The 15,762-nt window shown below is 39.1% G+C and overlaps 1 protein-coding gene across 1 annotated transcript in view; it reads left to right on the forward strand.

Annotated features, from left to right (window-relative positions):
* Positions 1-15,762, forward strand: part of si:ch211-200p22.4 (phosphatidylinositol-binding clathrin assembly protein) — a 143,028-nt gene that overhangs the window by 83,917 nt on the left and 43,349 nt on the right. Inside the window, exons 8-12 of the mRNA XM_038302106.1 lie at positions 2,543-2,584; positions 4,932-4,952; positions 8,826-8,911; positions 9,011-9,134; positions 15,357-15,493. Coding sequence (XP_038158034.1) covers positions 2,543-2,584; positions 4,932-4,952; positions 8,826-8,911; positions 9,011-9,134; positions 15,357-15,493 — 410 coding nt within the window. The remainder of the gene's footprint in view (positions 1-2,542; positions 2,585-4,931; positions 4,953-8,825; positions 8,912-9,010; positions 9,135-15,356; positions 15,494-15,762) is intronic.

Here is a 15,762-nt window from a genome sequence, read left to right on the forward strand (position 1 = left end):
TTGGGCAAAGATTTTTGCGCCCTAGGGAAGAAAAACGTCACCAATTGGACAAAAAAATTTAATGACGCTTTACTGGTCATTAAAGATTAAATATTTATCTTGCACATCTAAGAAATACATATTGATATATTTCGAAATATTTTAAATGTTAATTTAAAATTAAATTACTAAAAATATATATATATTTTTTATGTCTTAATCAGGGTCGTTGGGCGGCGCCCTAGCGTGCTCTATTGGCCAGCCGCCACTGAAGATGACCCTGTTATAATGATTAAAAACAAAATAATTGACTGTTTTCCTTTATATGTTTAGAATTTACAGAAAATCTGCTACAAAAAGAAAATAAATTAGTGTTTGGAGAAACATGGAGCTTTAAAATGAGAATATGGTGGAAACTGTCAGAGCAGGAAAGATTACAATTAGGGAGAAAGGAGGCAGTTTGGTGCCAATTAAAGGTGCTCCTACATCACTGTAAAGATAATAAATATTAGATTATATTTACCAAAGTTGAGCAAAAATGCTTCACTGCCTGAGTAGTGAAATTTGCTCAACACATGACTTTCTCCTTGGAGCCAAAGGAATGTTTGAAGGACATGGAGGAGGAAGTAAAGGAAAGCAAAGAGTTGAATCAGGTGGAGAGAAGTGTCCGTTTATTTTGAGCTGTATCTCCGTGGGTCACCCAGGTTCATAAAGCAGCGCACTAACAGGATACATGAAGCAGACAGCTGTGTGCTATCAAGCTCCTCCAGACTCAACAGCGATCATAACTCATTTGGCTGAAATGAGCTCAGCTCAAAGTCCCTTTAGAGATGTTTTTGTTACGACCTTAAGTTTGCTCTCGTCCGAGGCAGGAAGCTTTAAACTTTAACCAATTTTACTGGGAGTTTATCTGAGGAGAGCACAACTGTTAACATAAGGTGCATTTGTCTTCACCCCCTTTTACCCTGATTCCCTTCACTAAAATCCAGTACAGAAGGGACCTTATTAAGGTCATAGGGAAGGGAATGTAAAATCATTCTGGCTTAAACATGTATATAAATCTACTCTTTATCAGACAATATTGTCCCAAAATTTAGAAAATCTAATTTAAAAGAAAATTCTGTCTTAAAATCTGTGGGTTTTTTGTTGTTATCTTATGCAGGCCAGTTAGCTAAACGTCAGCCTGAACACCTAAATTCATCCAATCATATATCAACGGTCATCTGTCAATCACATTTTTTTCGGTCATAGCATCTTGATTCATATGATGCAGCTAAAATACGCAACTGTTAAAATAAGAAATAATAATCATTTACTTTACGTCCCAGTGTTCACGGGGATGGGCGTCTGTGTCTTCAGCAGGCAGAGAGCTAACAGAACTGGCAGCGTTGCGAGGCAAGGGCTCAAACATGTACGGCTGTAAGCCTTCTACATCAAACCAAGCTTCTGCCGCCCTGGCGTCCTCTTCCACAACAACTTTGTCCCCACTTTCCTCCTCTAAATAAAAGATGTATGACGGAGGAGACTCATTCACGACCTCTGATACAAAACTCTCCTCCTCTTGCATGTTTCCTCTGTCCATAGCGTTCCTTGACAGCGTTGTTTCTAAGTCACCAATTTAGTGCTACTTGGTCCCAATGGAATTTCCCTTTGGGACCCTACTAGCACTAAGTTGCTAACTGATTAGCAAGATGCTTCAGACAAACCGGCCACAACCAAAATGCTTGCGAACCTTGCGAACCTTCCTCCACAACAATCCCACCCCCTTGATAGACGACCAATCACATTCACTGTGTTCACTTCTGTAAAGTCGTGCACCACTCAGGAGAATTCAGAAATGCTACGGTTGGATCAGCCGTTTCCCTACAACTTTAAACTTTAACCGATTTTACTGGGAATTTATCAGAGAAAAGCTCAACTGATTCCCTTAAATAAATTCCAGTACACAGGGGACCTTATTAAAGGTCTATATTCAGATGTTCTTTGAAGCTTGTTGGAGGAAGACTAAGGAATAAAGTTGGATCATTTAAAACACAGCTTTTATCATATATCTTCAGCTACTGTGTTCTGGTCGGTCAACTAAAATCCAAATGAAACCCATTTAGGTCTAATTAAAGGTAGTTTTTAGAGTGTATCATCAATAGTCCAACTCCTCACACATTTCGTGAGCAGAACCAGTAGCATCCATGTTAGGAGTCCCACTCAGAACCAGGACGTTTAATGATCTTTATCTGTGTCCTGACGCGTCTTCCATCCCGTAGAGGCCATGTTCTGGACTCCGGTGTCGTTTTCTTTAAGTGTTCTCATGGCTTCATCCATGCCTGCTCCACCTTCAAGAGTCAGCCATGTTTACCATGGATCCGTCATCGCCGCCATTGACTCTGGGTTCAGACGTCTCACATGTTTGCTTGTTTGTTTCTGTTGACACATTGCCACTGCATGAGGTAATGATACCCTTGTTTTTTGTTTTTTTTTTGTTTTCTTCTCCATTTTATCCTCACCTGCCCCCCCTTCCCCCTCCTTTTCTATTATTTTTCCGTTTCTTTTTGTTTTTTGACGACAGCAAGTTGGAATAGATCAGGGTGACATCCCAGATCTCTCACAGGTCAGTGTACATGCCACCTTCCACCTCTCTATTCACCTCCAGCTCCTCTTGTTTTTCCGTCTGTCCTCCCCTTTGTTTTCAGATTCCAGCTGTGTATGACGCTTCGTCTTGTCCTTAACGCCTTCACCCATTAACTCACCATATTTATTCTGGGTTTTTAACTGTTTTCCCCTCTTAAACAATCCTTTTGTTGACCTTCTCTCCCATATTTAGCTGTATTTTAACCTGCCATCATGTCTAACCTGATCTGTTTGAAGGTATCTCTCTTGGCTCTTCCCAAGTCTCCTTCCCTGCTTTCTCTTTCCTCCTAATTTCTCGTTATAGATCCAGGTTGGGGTGCCTCAGTTTGGCCCCTAAGCCACAAGCTAAATTGATGAAAAGACTCGTATTTGTTTAAAGAGAGAGAAAAAAAAAGAAAACAATGAGACCGTGCCTTGAAATTAGGAGAACAAACATAATGAAGAGAAGAAAGGGTTTAGAAAAATAGAGCATCTCTGCCTGGATAAGGAATCGGATTTTTTTCTTTTAATCATCAAATGTTTTAATTTGCTTTTCATCCAGCTGTGAGGCTGTTGACTAAAATTCCCTGAAGCAAAGTTGTTTTCTTTAATGCTCTTTGTTGTATTTGTTTACCTCGCTTTGACTTTATTTTCTCGGTCAGATTGTCCCCGATTTTGATCCACGTTTGATAGCAAAAAAAAAAACTAGTTTAGTTCTGTTTTTATTTTTTTATATCCCCTTTAAAAAAAAAAAAATCCAGAAACGTCACTTAAAGAGCTGCATCTAATGATTGACTTGTTTTCATCGTTGCTCATCAGTTGATCTAAATAACTGATGTAAAACTTTGCTCCGAGGGCCTCATTAGTTTAATTTTCTCTTAGCCAACAGTTTAAATATCAGACGTGTGATTCGACATCATTTGAAAACAAAGTCTTTTATCTTTTAAAGGTAATGAAATGACAGAATGATTTGCTTTTATATGCACATCACAGTAATGGCTAAGCAATTTATCATTATTAGTTTGATTTAATATTTAAAGAAGAGCAGTGAAAAGTGATAACTTTATTTTTTAGCCCTGTGTTAAAAAAAAAAGACAATTTAGATTTAAAATAAAAAAACACAATGGCATTGTTTTATTTCAAGTGAATATCATCAACTTATCTTATTTTAAGAGTGAAAATGCTCATTCCATTGGCACAACTATCTAATTTACCTACTGAATCAAGGGTAAATACACTTAATTTAGCACATTTAAGACTTATTTCTAGATAATTTTTCCAGTATGAACATGCTGTGTGTCTTTGCCATGGAGATTAATACTCCCGATCTGAAGGTGGTGGCTAACATTCAACGAATAAAGAAAACATGTTTTCCCAGTGGGTGGACATTTTCTATTAATATATAAATGAAAAACCTAAATAACTTATAAGCTAATATCTGACACTTACTCATAACTAGCATGTCTAAAATTGCTAAAACATTAACTCATGGGTGTAGAACCTCAGAGAATGTACATTCTTGACCGATAGATTATCTGCATTCATAACATGATCGTTGATAGAGAGCAGCTTATTGCTTGAAAGGACAAAAATAAAACTGTTTGGCCTTCCTGTTATCTTCTGAAATTCTCCTTCTCTAGCTTCTCTCCCTCAGTCTGATGAACTACCAACTTATATGGTACCTGAATACTTTTACCTTTTTAAAGATGTATTCTACCCCAAACGATTTAAACCTTTTCTGGATTGAAAAGGCCAACTTCTCCGTTAGCTTTAAACGATTATAGTCGGACTGTTCGGGTGTCTCATGTAGATGTTATCAGAGGGAAAAAAACATTAAACGATTAAAATCTCTAAACTAAAAATGCTTGGTAAAACTGAACATTTTCAGTTTGCAATAAACACACTTTCTTCTGTTTCTGCTCTGTGTGCCTGTTGCTGCTCCTTTACTCATCAATTTTTAATACTAAGAGCCTCTATTCGACACTGGCTGACTGTCGGAGCTCAATTTATTGATATACAAAGGTTATTAACATTGTAATGTTATATTTATACAAACTTACATACAAGCTGGACTAAAAACAACATTATGTGCGTAGCTTTTCTGACTGCCTTGTGTCTTTATTATCATTTTAACTGAAAGCTTTTTAACAAGCAGCCTCTTTGGTGGCTTGTTTTCCTCCTCAACATCCTAAAATCTTTTGTACATTTTGGATCTGTGAGAAACGTGTCCCTGATCACAGGGTTCCCGTAAAATCGATGATGTTTGCAGTAGTCTGTGGACTGAGTTGAATAATGCTGTATTTGCAGTCAATAATGAGTGTTTTTCTTCCCCTCCTACTCTGTTGCAGAAGACTAAAGGATCATACATTGTAGGTGGTGGGTTACTAACTGTACCGCTTCACCACTCAAACCTCCATAAAGGAAAATTCCTCCTTTGACCTAGGCTCTATTTTTCTAGACTTTTCTGTTTGGTTGTTTTTTTTTGAGCAGGGACATTTTGGGGGAAATTTCTCAGTGTTGCATAAGAATCCTGGAGTCGTTTAGTCTGATGTTGCTTTAGCGTCATTCTGCAGGGTAATGGTCAAAGTCTTTGCTTTTTGCCTCTTATTGATGTAAGGTTTTTACATAACTCAAAGTAAACATTAAAAGGCAGCTTTTTAAAGCGTTGCTGTCGTTTTTTTTACAGATTAAAATCTTTAAATGCTCATCAGTTCAGGTTGTGTTGCATCAGCCATGCTGACAAAACCAAATCAAAGGTTTTTATCTTGTTTTTTGTTCTTTTTTGATAAATTTCACTTTTATAAAAGTTAAATGAAAATGATTTAAAGATGATAGAAGCTGAGAGGTCAGTGTTCCCAGATTCTACTTTGTGTTATTTTGGATAACTGTGTTAGAGCTGTGAACATAGTGGGGTTTGTTGTTCAGTTGTGACTGATGAATAAACAGAGCTCTTCTTTGATCAGGACCCTGGTATTAATAATAATACATCTTTATAAACTGTAGGAACCCTGGACAGAGTTCTTAGCTGTTGATCTTAGCTTCATGTGGTTTCAAACATATACTTTGAAGGTTTTCAGGTGGCTGTTGTTCAATAGGACTCACAGAGTTCTTACAATCTAAGAGTTTTGGAGATCTTTCTCCAGGTTCCTTTTGTCTTATTTAGATCCACCGCTTGGGATTAAACCCAAAGCCGTCTGTGGATCTGTCTATAGCTGTAAGCATTTTTGTGACTGGAAGAAAGTGAGTTTCTTGTGTAAAGTGCGTGAAATGCTCTTTATGGCTAGAAAAAAACGACGTAGATTCGGTCCATTTAACACTCTAAAGGGCCTTGATTCTATTAAGAGACAGAAAGAAGTGGAATAATGGTGCCCTGGTTTAAAAATAGGGGAATTTTCCTTTACGACTCTGCATGTAGATCATACCTACTGTTTCAGACTGTGCAACTTTAACACCTTGAGCATTTACAGGCATGACCATCTATTTTTCTTTCCACTGTAAAATGGCCCGATGTCGAGTCGGTTAATTCACGCGTGTCTGCTTCAGGTGGATTGCTCATAGCCGCCACACATACACAGAAATATGAACACAGGCAGGTTTGACACAAACGACAAAAGGCCATGGAAGCTCATGAATAGAAAATGAGGCTTCGCTCCTGCACCCCTCCATCTTCATCTGCATGAGGAAGTCTCTGCAGAGGTTTTTTTTTTTTTTTTGTCACTCATCTGAATTCCATCCTCCTCCTTACATGGTGTTCATATCGTGTTTGTCATGCACGACAGCGTTTCTCCTGTGTGCTTGACAGAATAGTGAATAGCCTGGTTATTACAGTGCAGTTATTGTCATTTTTATGCTGACTTTTATCCACATCTTTTAAAAGTTTAACGTAAAGTATTTGCTCGACACGGACCAGTGTTTCCTATGGTGGTTTTAAAGAGCTCTGGTTTCAAAAACTCTTATTCGCCGTCATGTACTGATAAAAAAAACAACTATAAGATAGTATGTACTGAAAGGTTTTAGATTAATATTTTATAATGCTTAAATTGATAAATCTATAGACTATTAAATTAATATCATGCAATATATTATTGAGGTATGCCTAAAGGAAATATATGCTGCTATTTTGCATGTACAATAAATCTGAAATTATCTTAAAATTTATGTTTAATTATTTTAAGGAGAACAAAGAGCTCATTTTGATGCCTTTATATACACTGCAAAATCTGATCTTTCTCAAAACAACTGCTTAAGTTCAAGTAAATATGTTTTTCTGACGATGGAAATTGTATTTATTTGCCCCAAAATAGAATATTATCAATTTAACATAGGAATGGTTACTTTCTTTCTTGATCTAAACATAAATCATCGTATTCCACTGGCTAAATGTCAGACCTGCTCAAATAAAGGGGAAATACAGTTATTTATGTTCCTACTTTTCTTGCAATGTGAATTTGACTTTTATGGTTTTATGTGGATGGGACATCAGCAACATTAGCAGTTTGCTGTGGTCAGTTGACCAGCTCCCCTTTACACAGTAGAAAAAAAAGTTACACAAGCAATAACTAGGTTAATCACTGTTAAAATCGCCCCTTTTTCGTAGAATAGGGACAGAAATGGACAAAGCAAGCTGGCTAATGGTAGCAATCTTCCTTGAAGAATACAAGGCAAGGAGGAGGACCAGAATCTTGCTGCGTGAAGAACACTTCCTTTTGGACTTATCTAGTTCGCACTTTATACGCCATATATTCTGGCATAACACAGGTTTTACCATGGAAAAGTCTCATTTCTGTTTCATTACCCTTTTATTGAAGAATCGTCAGTCAGAAAATATAGGTTACGCCTTCCACATGTTGCAGTCAAGTCTAAAAACACTAGAACTCATAGCCTCACAGTGTTACTTTGTGTGTAAAATTTAAAATGACAAAAAACATCATGTTAAATAATATCTCTTTATTTTTCTGTAATGGCTGAAATAACTGGTGCTTTAAACCAGAAGATTAGGATGTATTTTGCATGAATTTTGTTTTTTACTTCAGAGAAAACTTTTACGTAGAACACACTGGTCTGTGTCTAGTATTCATACACTAGATCTTTAGAAGATGGTTTAAATACCTAATTTTCTGTCTGGTAGAGCTAATATTGACCAGGTGCACAAAGGGTTTAGAAGTGTTTGTTAATGTACTTTTAAGTAGATTTACAGTCAGAGTTGACCTCTTTTTAAGTTGCATGTCGCTGTCTCTTTAACTGCCAGCCGACGTTTTGGGAGGGTCCCATCATCTAGCCAGCAGTTTCTGCATCTGTGTGCAGGTCTGCTGCTCTGCCAGCAGCATTCTTGTGGAGACGGGCAGACATGACGTTGTCATATTTGCACAGTGGGAGAATTTCCCATGTGTGTTTTTTCAGCTAAATGAGTTCCTAGCTGCTGCTGGGCTTTTTTTCCCCCCTTTTTTGAATGTTTCTTTTCTTTTACACTTTGAATTAATTTCTCCCTTTGCTTTTCTTCCTCTTTTCTGTGGTCTTTTAACCACTAATGAAGCACCTAACAACCACAGGATAGTTTGCCCAGCAGCTGGAGCTCCACCTGCTCCATCTGAAGCTGAACTGTTATCTTTAGCTGCATAGCAACAGTCCTTAGTAACCTGTTCACTAACTAATTTAGATGGAGTTATGTTTAGCCTCCCATTGATGGGAGTCATTTAGATGCACTCTCCATGGCGGGTTTTTTTTTTATTTTCTGGACAGGCAATAAGATGGAGTGTAGGATAATAGTTTCAAAGTGCAACAGGTAAAGGGTGGGAACATATTGAATCTAAAATCTGACGAATCAAATGAATCCTGGCATTCAGAGCAGTGCTAAATAAAAAGGTAGAGGGAAGAAAGGGTTTGCTGGAGGTATCGTCGCCTTCTGCTCATTTGAAGCAAGGAGGGAAAAAAGAGCCCCGTCTCTCCTTTATTCCCCCACCTTTTCCCTCACTCTTTGTTTTTCTACCTCCTCCTTTGTTCTTCTGCTAACAATGTGAGTGTTTGCTGCATGTTGCCATGGCTATTCTTGGAGCCTGATGCACTCCGTTACCTTCCTGAGAGACCGACTAACTCTGGGTGCTGTGTTCATGTGTGTGGGATTTTTATTTCATTTTGTTTTTCTTTCATTTTTTGCATTTGAGAGAGAGGAATGTTCCCCAGAAGCCTTTTCAGATTGGTGAACATCTCTGTTTGTCTTTTGCTGGTGCTCTCACGAACCTCAGGCCCCCAGCAGCCTCCTGGAGGCTTTGGAGCAGCACCTGGCCTCCCTGGAGGGCAAGAAGACGAAGGAGTTTAATGCAGACACTAGGTGCACTTACACTCACTCACTCACAGTTGATCTTAAAGAACCCCCCCGCTCTCCATTCAGCTCTAACACATTGTTGATTTCTCTTCTTCTCTTCTCCAGAGCGTCCACCCTGTCGAGTGCCGTCTCATCTCTGTCCTCCACTGGCATGTCCTTCAGCCGCATGGACGAGAAGGAGAAGCAGCAGGCCCTGGAGGAGGAGCAGGCCAGGCTGCAGGCTCTCAAGGTAAACTGCCTTTATTTAGCCCCCCCACCCACCTTTAAAGGAGGCGGTTAGGCTCTGAGCTGGAGCAGCCAAGAGGCTCTCAGCAGGAGGGCCGGTATGTTCCCATCCGTCCTTCCTCAAGTGACTTAGAGTGGCTCTTTTGGAGGCAGTTCATCAAGCTCTGTGCAGCTGCTTCTTAGGATGCAAAGGGCTTCACGCTGTTTCTATTTGAGATGCTTTCATTAGGAGAACATTTACCCTTTATAAGTGGGTTTAAAATTAGCTTTACTTCTAAAATCTTTTTGCATGTTAAAGAAATATGCTGATAAAACAAATTTTTTATGTTTTATTCAGTTAAATTTCTGCAGCATAGGGCCGGGCGATAATTCAATAACGATATATATCGATCGATAGACGTGTGGCGCAATAGAAAAAAAGAGGGTCGATAAAAGTTCGATAAAAAAGAAACGCAGTTTTCCTTCCTTCTCATTGTAGCCTAGCATGTAGGTTTATGCTAGTCACTGCTTCCTCCCAACCAATCACAATCGCGGACCCAGGCATGCCGTCACAAAGCCCCGCCCTCTCAAACCACAACACAGAGCACATGAAGATGTGCAGCAAGGAGAGGCGGAGGAATTGTTCCAAAGAAGGTTTTTGTAGTTCGGCAGTCTGGCAGTATTTCGGTCATGGCAAGTCGGACCAAAAACAAACCACAGTCATCTGGAAAATGTGTAGGGAACCAGTGAAAACCAGTCTGATAACGAAACCAACTTTTTTTTTTATCATCTCAGCCGCTCACAGCCGCAGGAGTACGAGCTGTGTAGGCCCCGGTGCGGCTCTCCTCCGAGGAATCTTCGGGAATTTCGGGAAAATATATATATATATATTCAGTTCTGGGCAGTTTCCCACGTAGTTCTAACGATTGAGAGAAAAATGCTGAGGGGCCAGAAACTTCAAATTAATAACTCAGGTTAAAGCAGGAATGCGGGTGGTGGCCGGGGGGTGGGTGGGTCCATTTATTTATTTGTTATATCTATTTTGGTCACTTTTCTGGTCACTTTAGGTTATTCTTTGTCAGTATTTAATAACATAACTCAGGTCTCTTAAGTTATTTTTCTTTAAAACAATTCTGTTATGGTTAAAAAAGTTGGTTAAATAAAAATTTAATTAGAAGTCTGTGTTTGTGTTCAAATTTTTTCAATAATTATCGATATCGATCAATATGCATTTTTTTTTATCGATAAGCTTTTTTTCTATATCGCCCAGCCCTACTGCAGCATCTCCCACTTGTAACTAGATGCTTCATGATACTGCAGATTTCTTACACTGACTGGCCACTTTATTAGGTACAGACCCAGAAAAGTGTCTGAAACCTTCCTCAGATGTGTTTAGTCCGTTTTAAGGCGGGGCGAATAATGGCATTTACAATATAATTGCAATTTAATAAAATGTCAGAGGCTTTTAGTTTTAAACAGATTTAACACGAATGAGACACTAATTTCCTGACTCCAGCCCTTTAGATGGCGGCAGCACGCTTTAAGAAGGAAGCGAGTTGCAGCTAACCTGCAGATCCAGGCAGACTAACAGAAATTATAATATTATAAAACAAAGGTTACAGTCCTGCTACAATGGACTATAAACAAATGAAACCATGGAGTAAAACATCTCCTTACCTGTTGGTAACACAAAGTAAAATAGAAATAAAACCACAATATTGGTTGAAAATGATCCCTGTTTGACAAAATCATTCAGCCTTTAGTCTGAGAGGACTTTAAAGCCACAAAATCGATTCAACCGATCCAGGAGTCTTTGTCGATTCTGTCTCACACTAAAGCAAACCTATAGCAGATCTTCTTAATCAGGATGCTAAAAACATTCCCCAATGATTTGTGGAAATTGTCACCCTAGTTAGTGAGAAATTGCACCGAAAAGGAGACTGTTAGATATGCTGTATTGTTTTATTTAGCCACTGACCTTAGCGCTCAGACTAGTGTGCAGCATCTCACTCCTTCTCTCTGTATTCCTGCTCCACTGCTTGCCTGCCTGCTCTCAGCTTCGTTTCTGCTTCTTCATGCAGCTAAAGCAAATACTGTATTCACATGGATGAAAACAACCTTTACTACGATAAAGGCTGTGAATAAACAGTAACAGGGCTTTTGATATTCATTATAAAATAAAAATTAGCAGAAAAAAGAAAAAGCAGAAATTTTGAGACATATTCTTAAGGTAAAGAAGCTGTTTCTCATGTGGGTTTTTCTCAGACATCTGCAGTAAAATCATAAATAATATTTATTCTGGATACAATATGGTCATTTCTACAGCAACACCAGAGAAAGGGTTGCATCAGCTCTCAGGAGCTGAAAGAAACAAAATCCCAGAAATTATTCTGACAAAATAATTTTTTTAATGTCACTTAATATCTTTAAGAAAGCAAAAATATTACTTAAAATGTCCAGTTTTAGTGTGTTTATATCATTCAGTTGTATGTGTTACTTTATTTGTTGTTTTCTTCACTGTAGCAGCACTATTCAGATTTCCTGGCTGTGATTAGTTGGTTTCATCCATCTGAATGCAACACTTCAAGATGAGTGCCGTGATCGGCTGATAGGGGTGATCAACTCTTGAGCGCAGAGATGTTGATGTTGAACGAGCAGAAAGAAAGCTGAGCAAACAAAGCCGATGGAGCGGTTTGCCAGAGTTGAGAGTGAGATTTCATCACTGCATCCTGCTCTCATTGAGTGCCCAGGTTGGTGGCATGGTGTGAGGCAGGGTCCAGATTAACATCCTGCTCTAAGCAGCCGTCAGTAGCGTAAACTGCGTTCCTCCTTAACCCTGTTCCTTCACCACCTGAACTGCTGATCCATGGCAGGATGGATCCACCATCCTGAAGGTTGGAGCAGGTAAAGCTTTATTCTTGTGATCCGGTGTTTAAGCTCGCTTCAGGCACCAGATTAGCCCTTAAACACGTCCTGTCTTTTATACCCCTTCTGTAACCAGAGGTCATGTGACATCTGCCAGATATTTTAATCCACACAGCTGCTGCTGCTACAGATTAGCTCTTTTTCTGAGCGTTCTCTTCTGGAAAAAAAATCTCAACAAATCAACAGTTTACAGGTTTTCTGCAGGTCATTAAATAATTATTTTTTAAATTAAGGCCTGAATTGGCATTAAAATTCATCAAATGTTAATAGTTTGGCATTTAAAATGTGTTATTTAGAAAAAAAATATTTATAAAAACAATTTATTTAGCGAGAAAAAGCTAGAGAATGAGAAAATGCAAATTTCAACAAAAAGTAACTGGAAAACGAGGAATTGCAGCCTGCCGACGCTAAAGACGAAGAAGGAATTTGCCGTCTATATATGAGTCATGGGTACCTGTTGATGGCATTAAAATTGATTTCTAAGAGAATCAAAAAGAATTAAATTAGAGTTCCCAGGGGTTGACGTTAAGGATTTTTACCACTTGCCCAAAGGCTAAGTGACTTTCACATTTCATTTGCCCAGAAACAATTTTTACTTGCCCAGTATAATGTGTGGTAAATATAGTTCCTAATAAGCATTTTTGTATTTATATCAATGAAACATGTTTGTTTTTTAAATGTTTTTTGTAATTCAGTATTTTTTAAGTTTACAGGTTCTGGTGTGTATCTGCATGCGTCAGATAATGAACTCAAGCACATGCTTTTCAATCCTTCCTGCACATTCTTTTCAAACTAAACTTTGCTTTAAAGTGTTGTGTGCTTGGAAAAATATAAATTGTAATGTTAAAAATCTTAAGTTAAAAACTTAAGATAAATCACAAGACAGAAGTCAATGTCACAAATGAATAACTTTTATTTTAGAGTCACAGTATGTTTACACAAGATAATACTATTAATATAATGTGACTTTTCTAGAGAATCATACAGTTATTTTATACAGGGTTTCCACAGTCTAACATAATTTCAGAATTCCCTGACTTTCAACTGACTCAGGATTAGTTTTCCCTGAAAATAAAATAATAATAATAATAAATAAAATAAATGCAGCTGTTTGTCGTTTTGGTAACTACATCAAAATTACCGCTAGGTGGACAAAAATCACTCAATCTGGTGGAAAATCACCCGGCTTTTTCAAATCACGCCAGAATGCTTACAAAAAAACAAAAATGGCGCCGGCAACGCTTCTTGGTCGTTTTCATCGAATGTCGGTGATTTTAAAGTAATTTTGAGTGATAAGTAATTTTTTTTTTTGCGATCATTGCACTTGCAATGAAATTTGTACTCATAACAATAAAAACTACTTGCCCCGGAGATCGTGCGATGGTTAACACCGAGCCCTGGTTGCACATTCCTGTACTAACCCTGGTTTAGAAAATACTGAACCGACCGTAACATTTCGTGAAGTTTCTAGTGAAATGAACATGGTTTCATTCCAGTGTTGTAATGTGTAAAAGCAGCAGCCTGATTCTCCATTTCTACACACTGTACGCCTCTGCACAACACGGCCCGCTGTGTGCTGGAGCTCACAAATGCTGATGGCCCATCCGCTGAGTTCTACTTCTTTGAGGTCTAAACTCCAGTTGAAAATAAAAGGCCAGAGGCTTCATACGCCACAGAATGTGTCGGCATTTTTCACTCCAGCGCTGGGAGTCCTGCCTCGCAGCAAACTGTAATTGAGTAAGAGCTCAGTGGGAACTGCAACCCAGGCACACAGCAGCTCAGAGCCAGTTTGTGTGTGTGTACTAAAGCTTTAGCTGATGTGTAGCATCTAGTAAGGAATATGTGCACTTTGCTCAGCAGTGCGGTCTGCGTCGGCTCCCGCCAGCCTCTTGTGTACATGAATCATGTGAGATTATCCACAGTGTGTTGCCTGGGTGTCTCCATCTGTTTGATTAAATTTAACTTTGCTGTTTACTCTGTGCCCTTGGTTTGTCCCACTGAATCTTTTTTTTTTTTTAGAAAGGAGAGCAGAGATTAAGCTGAATAAGAAATCTGGGGTCATCTGAAAGCTTCCCCATCCAGCTGTTTGCTCTCTGGTGTCCATATGGTTCCACATACCCGTACAAAAACACACTTACACGCTTAGCTACTGTCCAGCTGGGGCTTTAGTCCAAACAATACCAGCAGTTGTTATTTTTTTCCCTCCTCTCTACTCTGTCGGAATAGAAATGAGCAGGAGGCCGGATCAGAGGGAGATTCTGTTTTATTAATCCGCTCTGAATCCTTTAAAGGCAGCAGAGGTTGTAAAGTGACTCAGAACATTTCTTCACCCTAAAGTTGTGCACAGAATAAAAACCTCTGTCTGGCCTTGTGTAAATAAACCACATGAAGGCGCTCGGAGGAGCCGTGTTTTCATTCCATACCAATAACCTGCCTGACTGCTCCGCTGGAAATTGCCTCATTCGTCGAGCACACGGTTTGTTTTCCCAAAGAGGGGATTTTCAGGAAATCTCCCACTGCGGATTCCTGGATTAAAAAAAAAAGAAAACTTTTGGATGGATCCCTGTAGAGCAAATGAAAAGGTCTGATGTTTGATGTGAGATTATAAGCATAAGAGGTTAGGATTATTTTCTTAATTTCTGGATTAACTATTAGTCGACAAATTGACTTTTTTATACTTTGAAGTCAAATAAATGTGATTTTCAACACTTTCGCCTATTAAAACCACATCGTAAATGTGGGAAAGTGTGAAAAGTTCTTGGAAAAGGAAGCAGTGTCTCATGTTTTTCCGGTTTCCTCCCCGTTTCTCACCTGAGATCGATCCAGAAGCTTCGCTCCGTTTCCCAGATGTCAGCAGCGTAACGAAAACAAACCCTGCTCTTCTTGTCACCTCATTTTTTTCACATCTATTGGCGGCATCACCAGCCAGAATGAAGTTATATTAAAATGCATAATGTGTCCGTTTTAGCGGTGGACAGACTGTGCTGATGTTTGCCTCACCAGAGAATGAAGCTGTTCTCAGCAGCACCTGGGTCACAGAACCCCGACAGAACGGGGTCGGCTCCTTCATAGAGCAGGGGTCATATTCTCAGTCTTTCAGCTTAAAAAAAGCCAAACATTAAACCCAAAGGCAGCTGTTTAACTTTCTGTTTTGTCCCTGTTATGTTGATGAGTCAGATAAGCTGTTGTCATGAACTTCTTAGAGATGAATTAATCTTTTGTGTCCATTTCCAAAGCCTGTGAGGATCCAGGACAGCCGAGCCTCTCTGCACGCTGCGCTGTCATCTTCACTCCACTCACGTCTGATGTCTGTGTCTTCCAGGACCAGCGCCTGAAGGAGATCAGCATGCAGACTCCCCCCTCTGCCTCCCCCAGCAGCCAGTCGGTCGGCAGCGCCAACAACAACAACCACATCTCACAGACCCCGGAGTTGTTTGGCTCCGCGCTGAATGCAAACAGGTGCACAAGCTAAGGCAGACGCCATCAGGAGTTTGCTCATGCTATTAAAATTCCTTCATTTTTCTGATAAACCGACACGTTTTTAAAGGAATCTGCAGCCGATCAGTTTATTCTGTTTTATCCTAGTTCAGGTTGTTTTGGTAAAAATTTCAAAAATCTTCGTATCTGCAGCCCTGATCTGATCTGATGAAGCATATAATGCACATAGAATCTATTGCATTTAAAAAATGCTAATTAAAATGAATCCCTTAAACCAGCTGCTATGAATC

Source organism: Cyprinodon tularosa, unplaced genomic scaffold, assembly GCF_016077235.1.
Source record: "Cyprinodon tularosa strain WSP-4 unplaced genomic scaffold, ASM1607723v1 ctg482, whole genome shotgun sequence".
Taxonomy (NCBI): domain Eukaryota; kingdom Metazoa; phylum Chordata; class Actinopteri; order Cyprinodontiformes; family Cyprinodontidae; genus Cyprinodon; species Cyprinodon tularosa.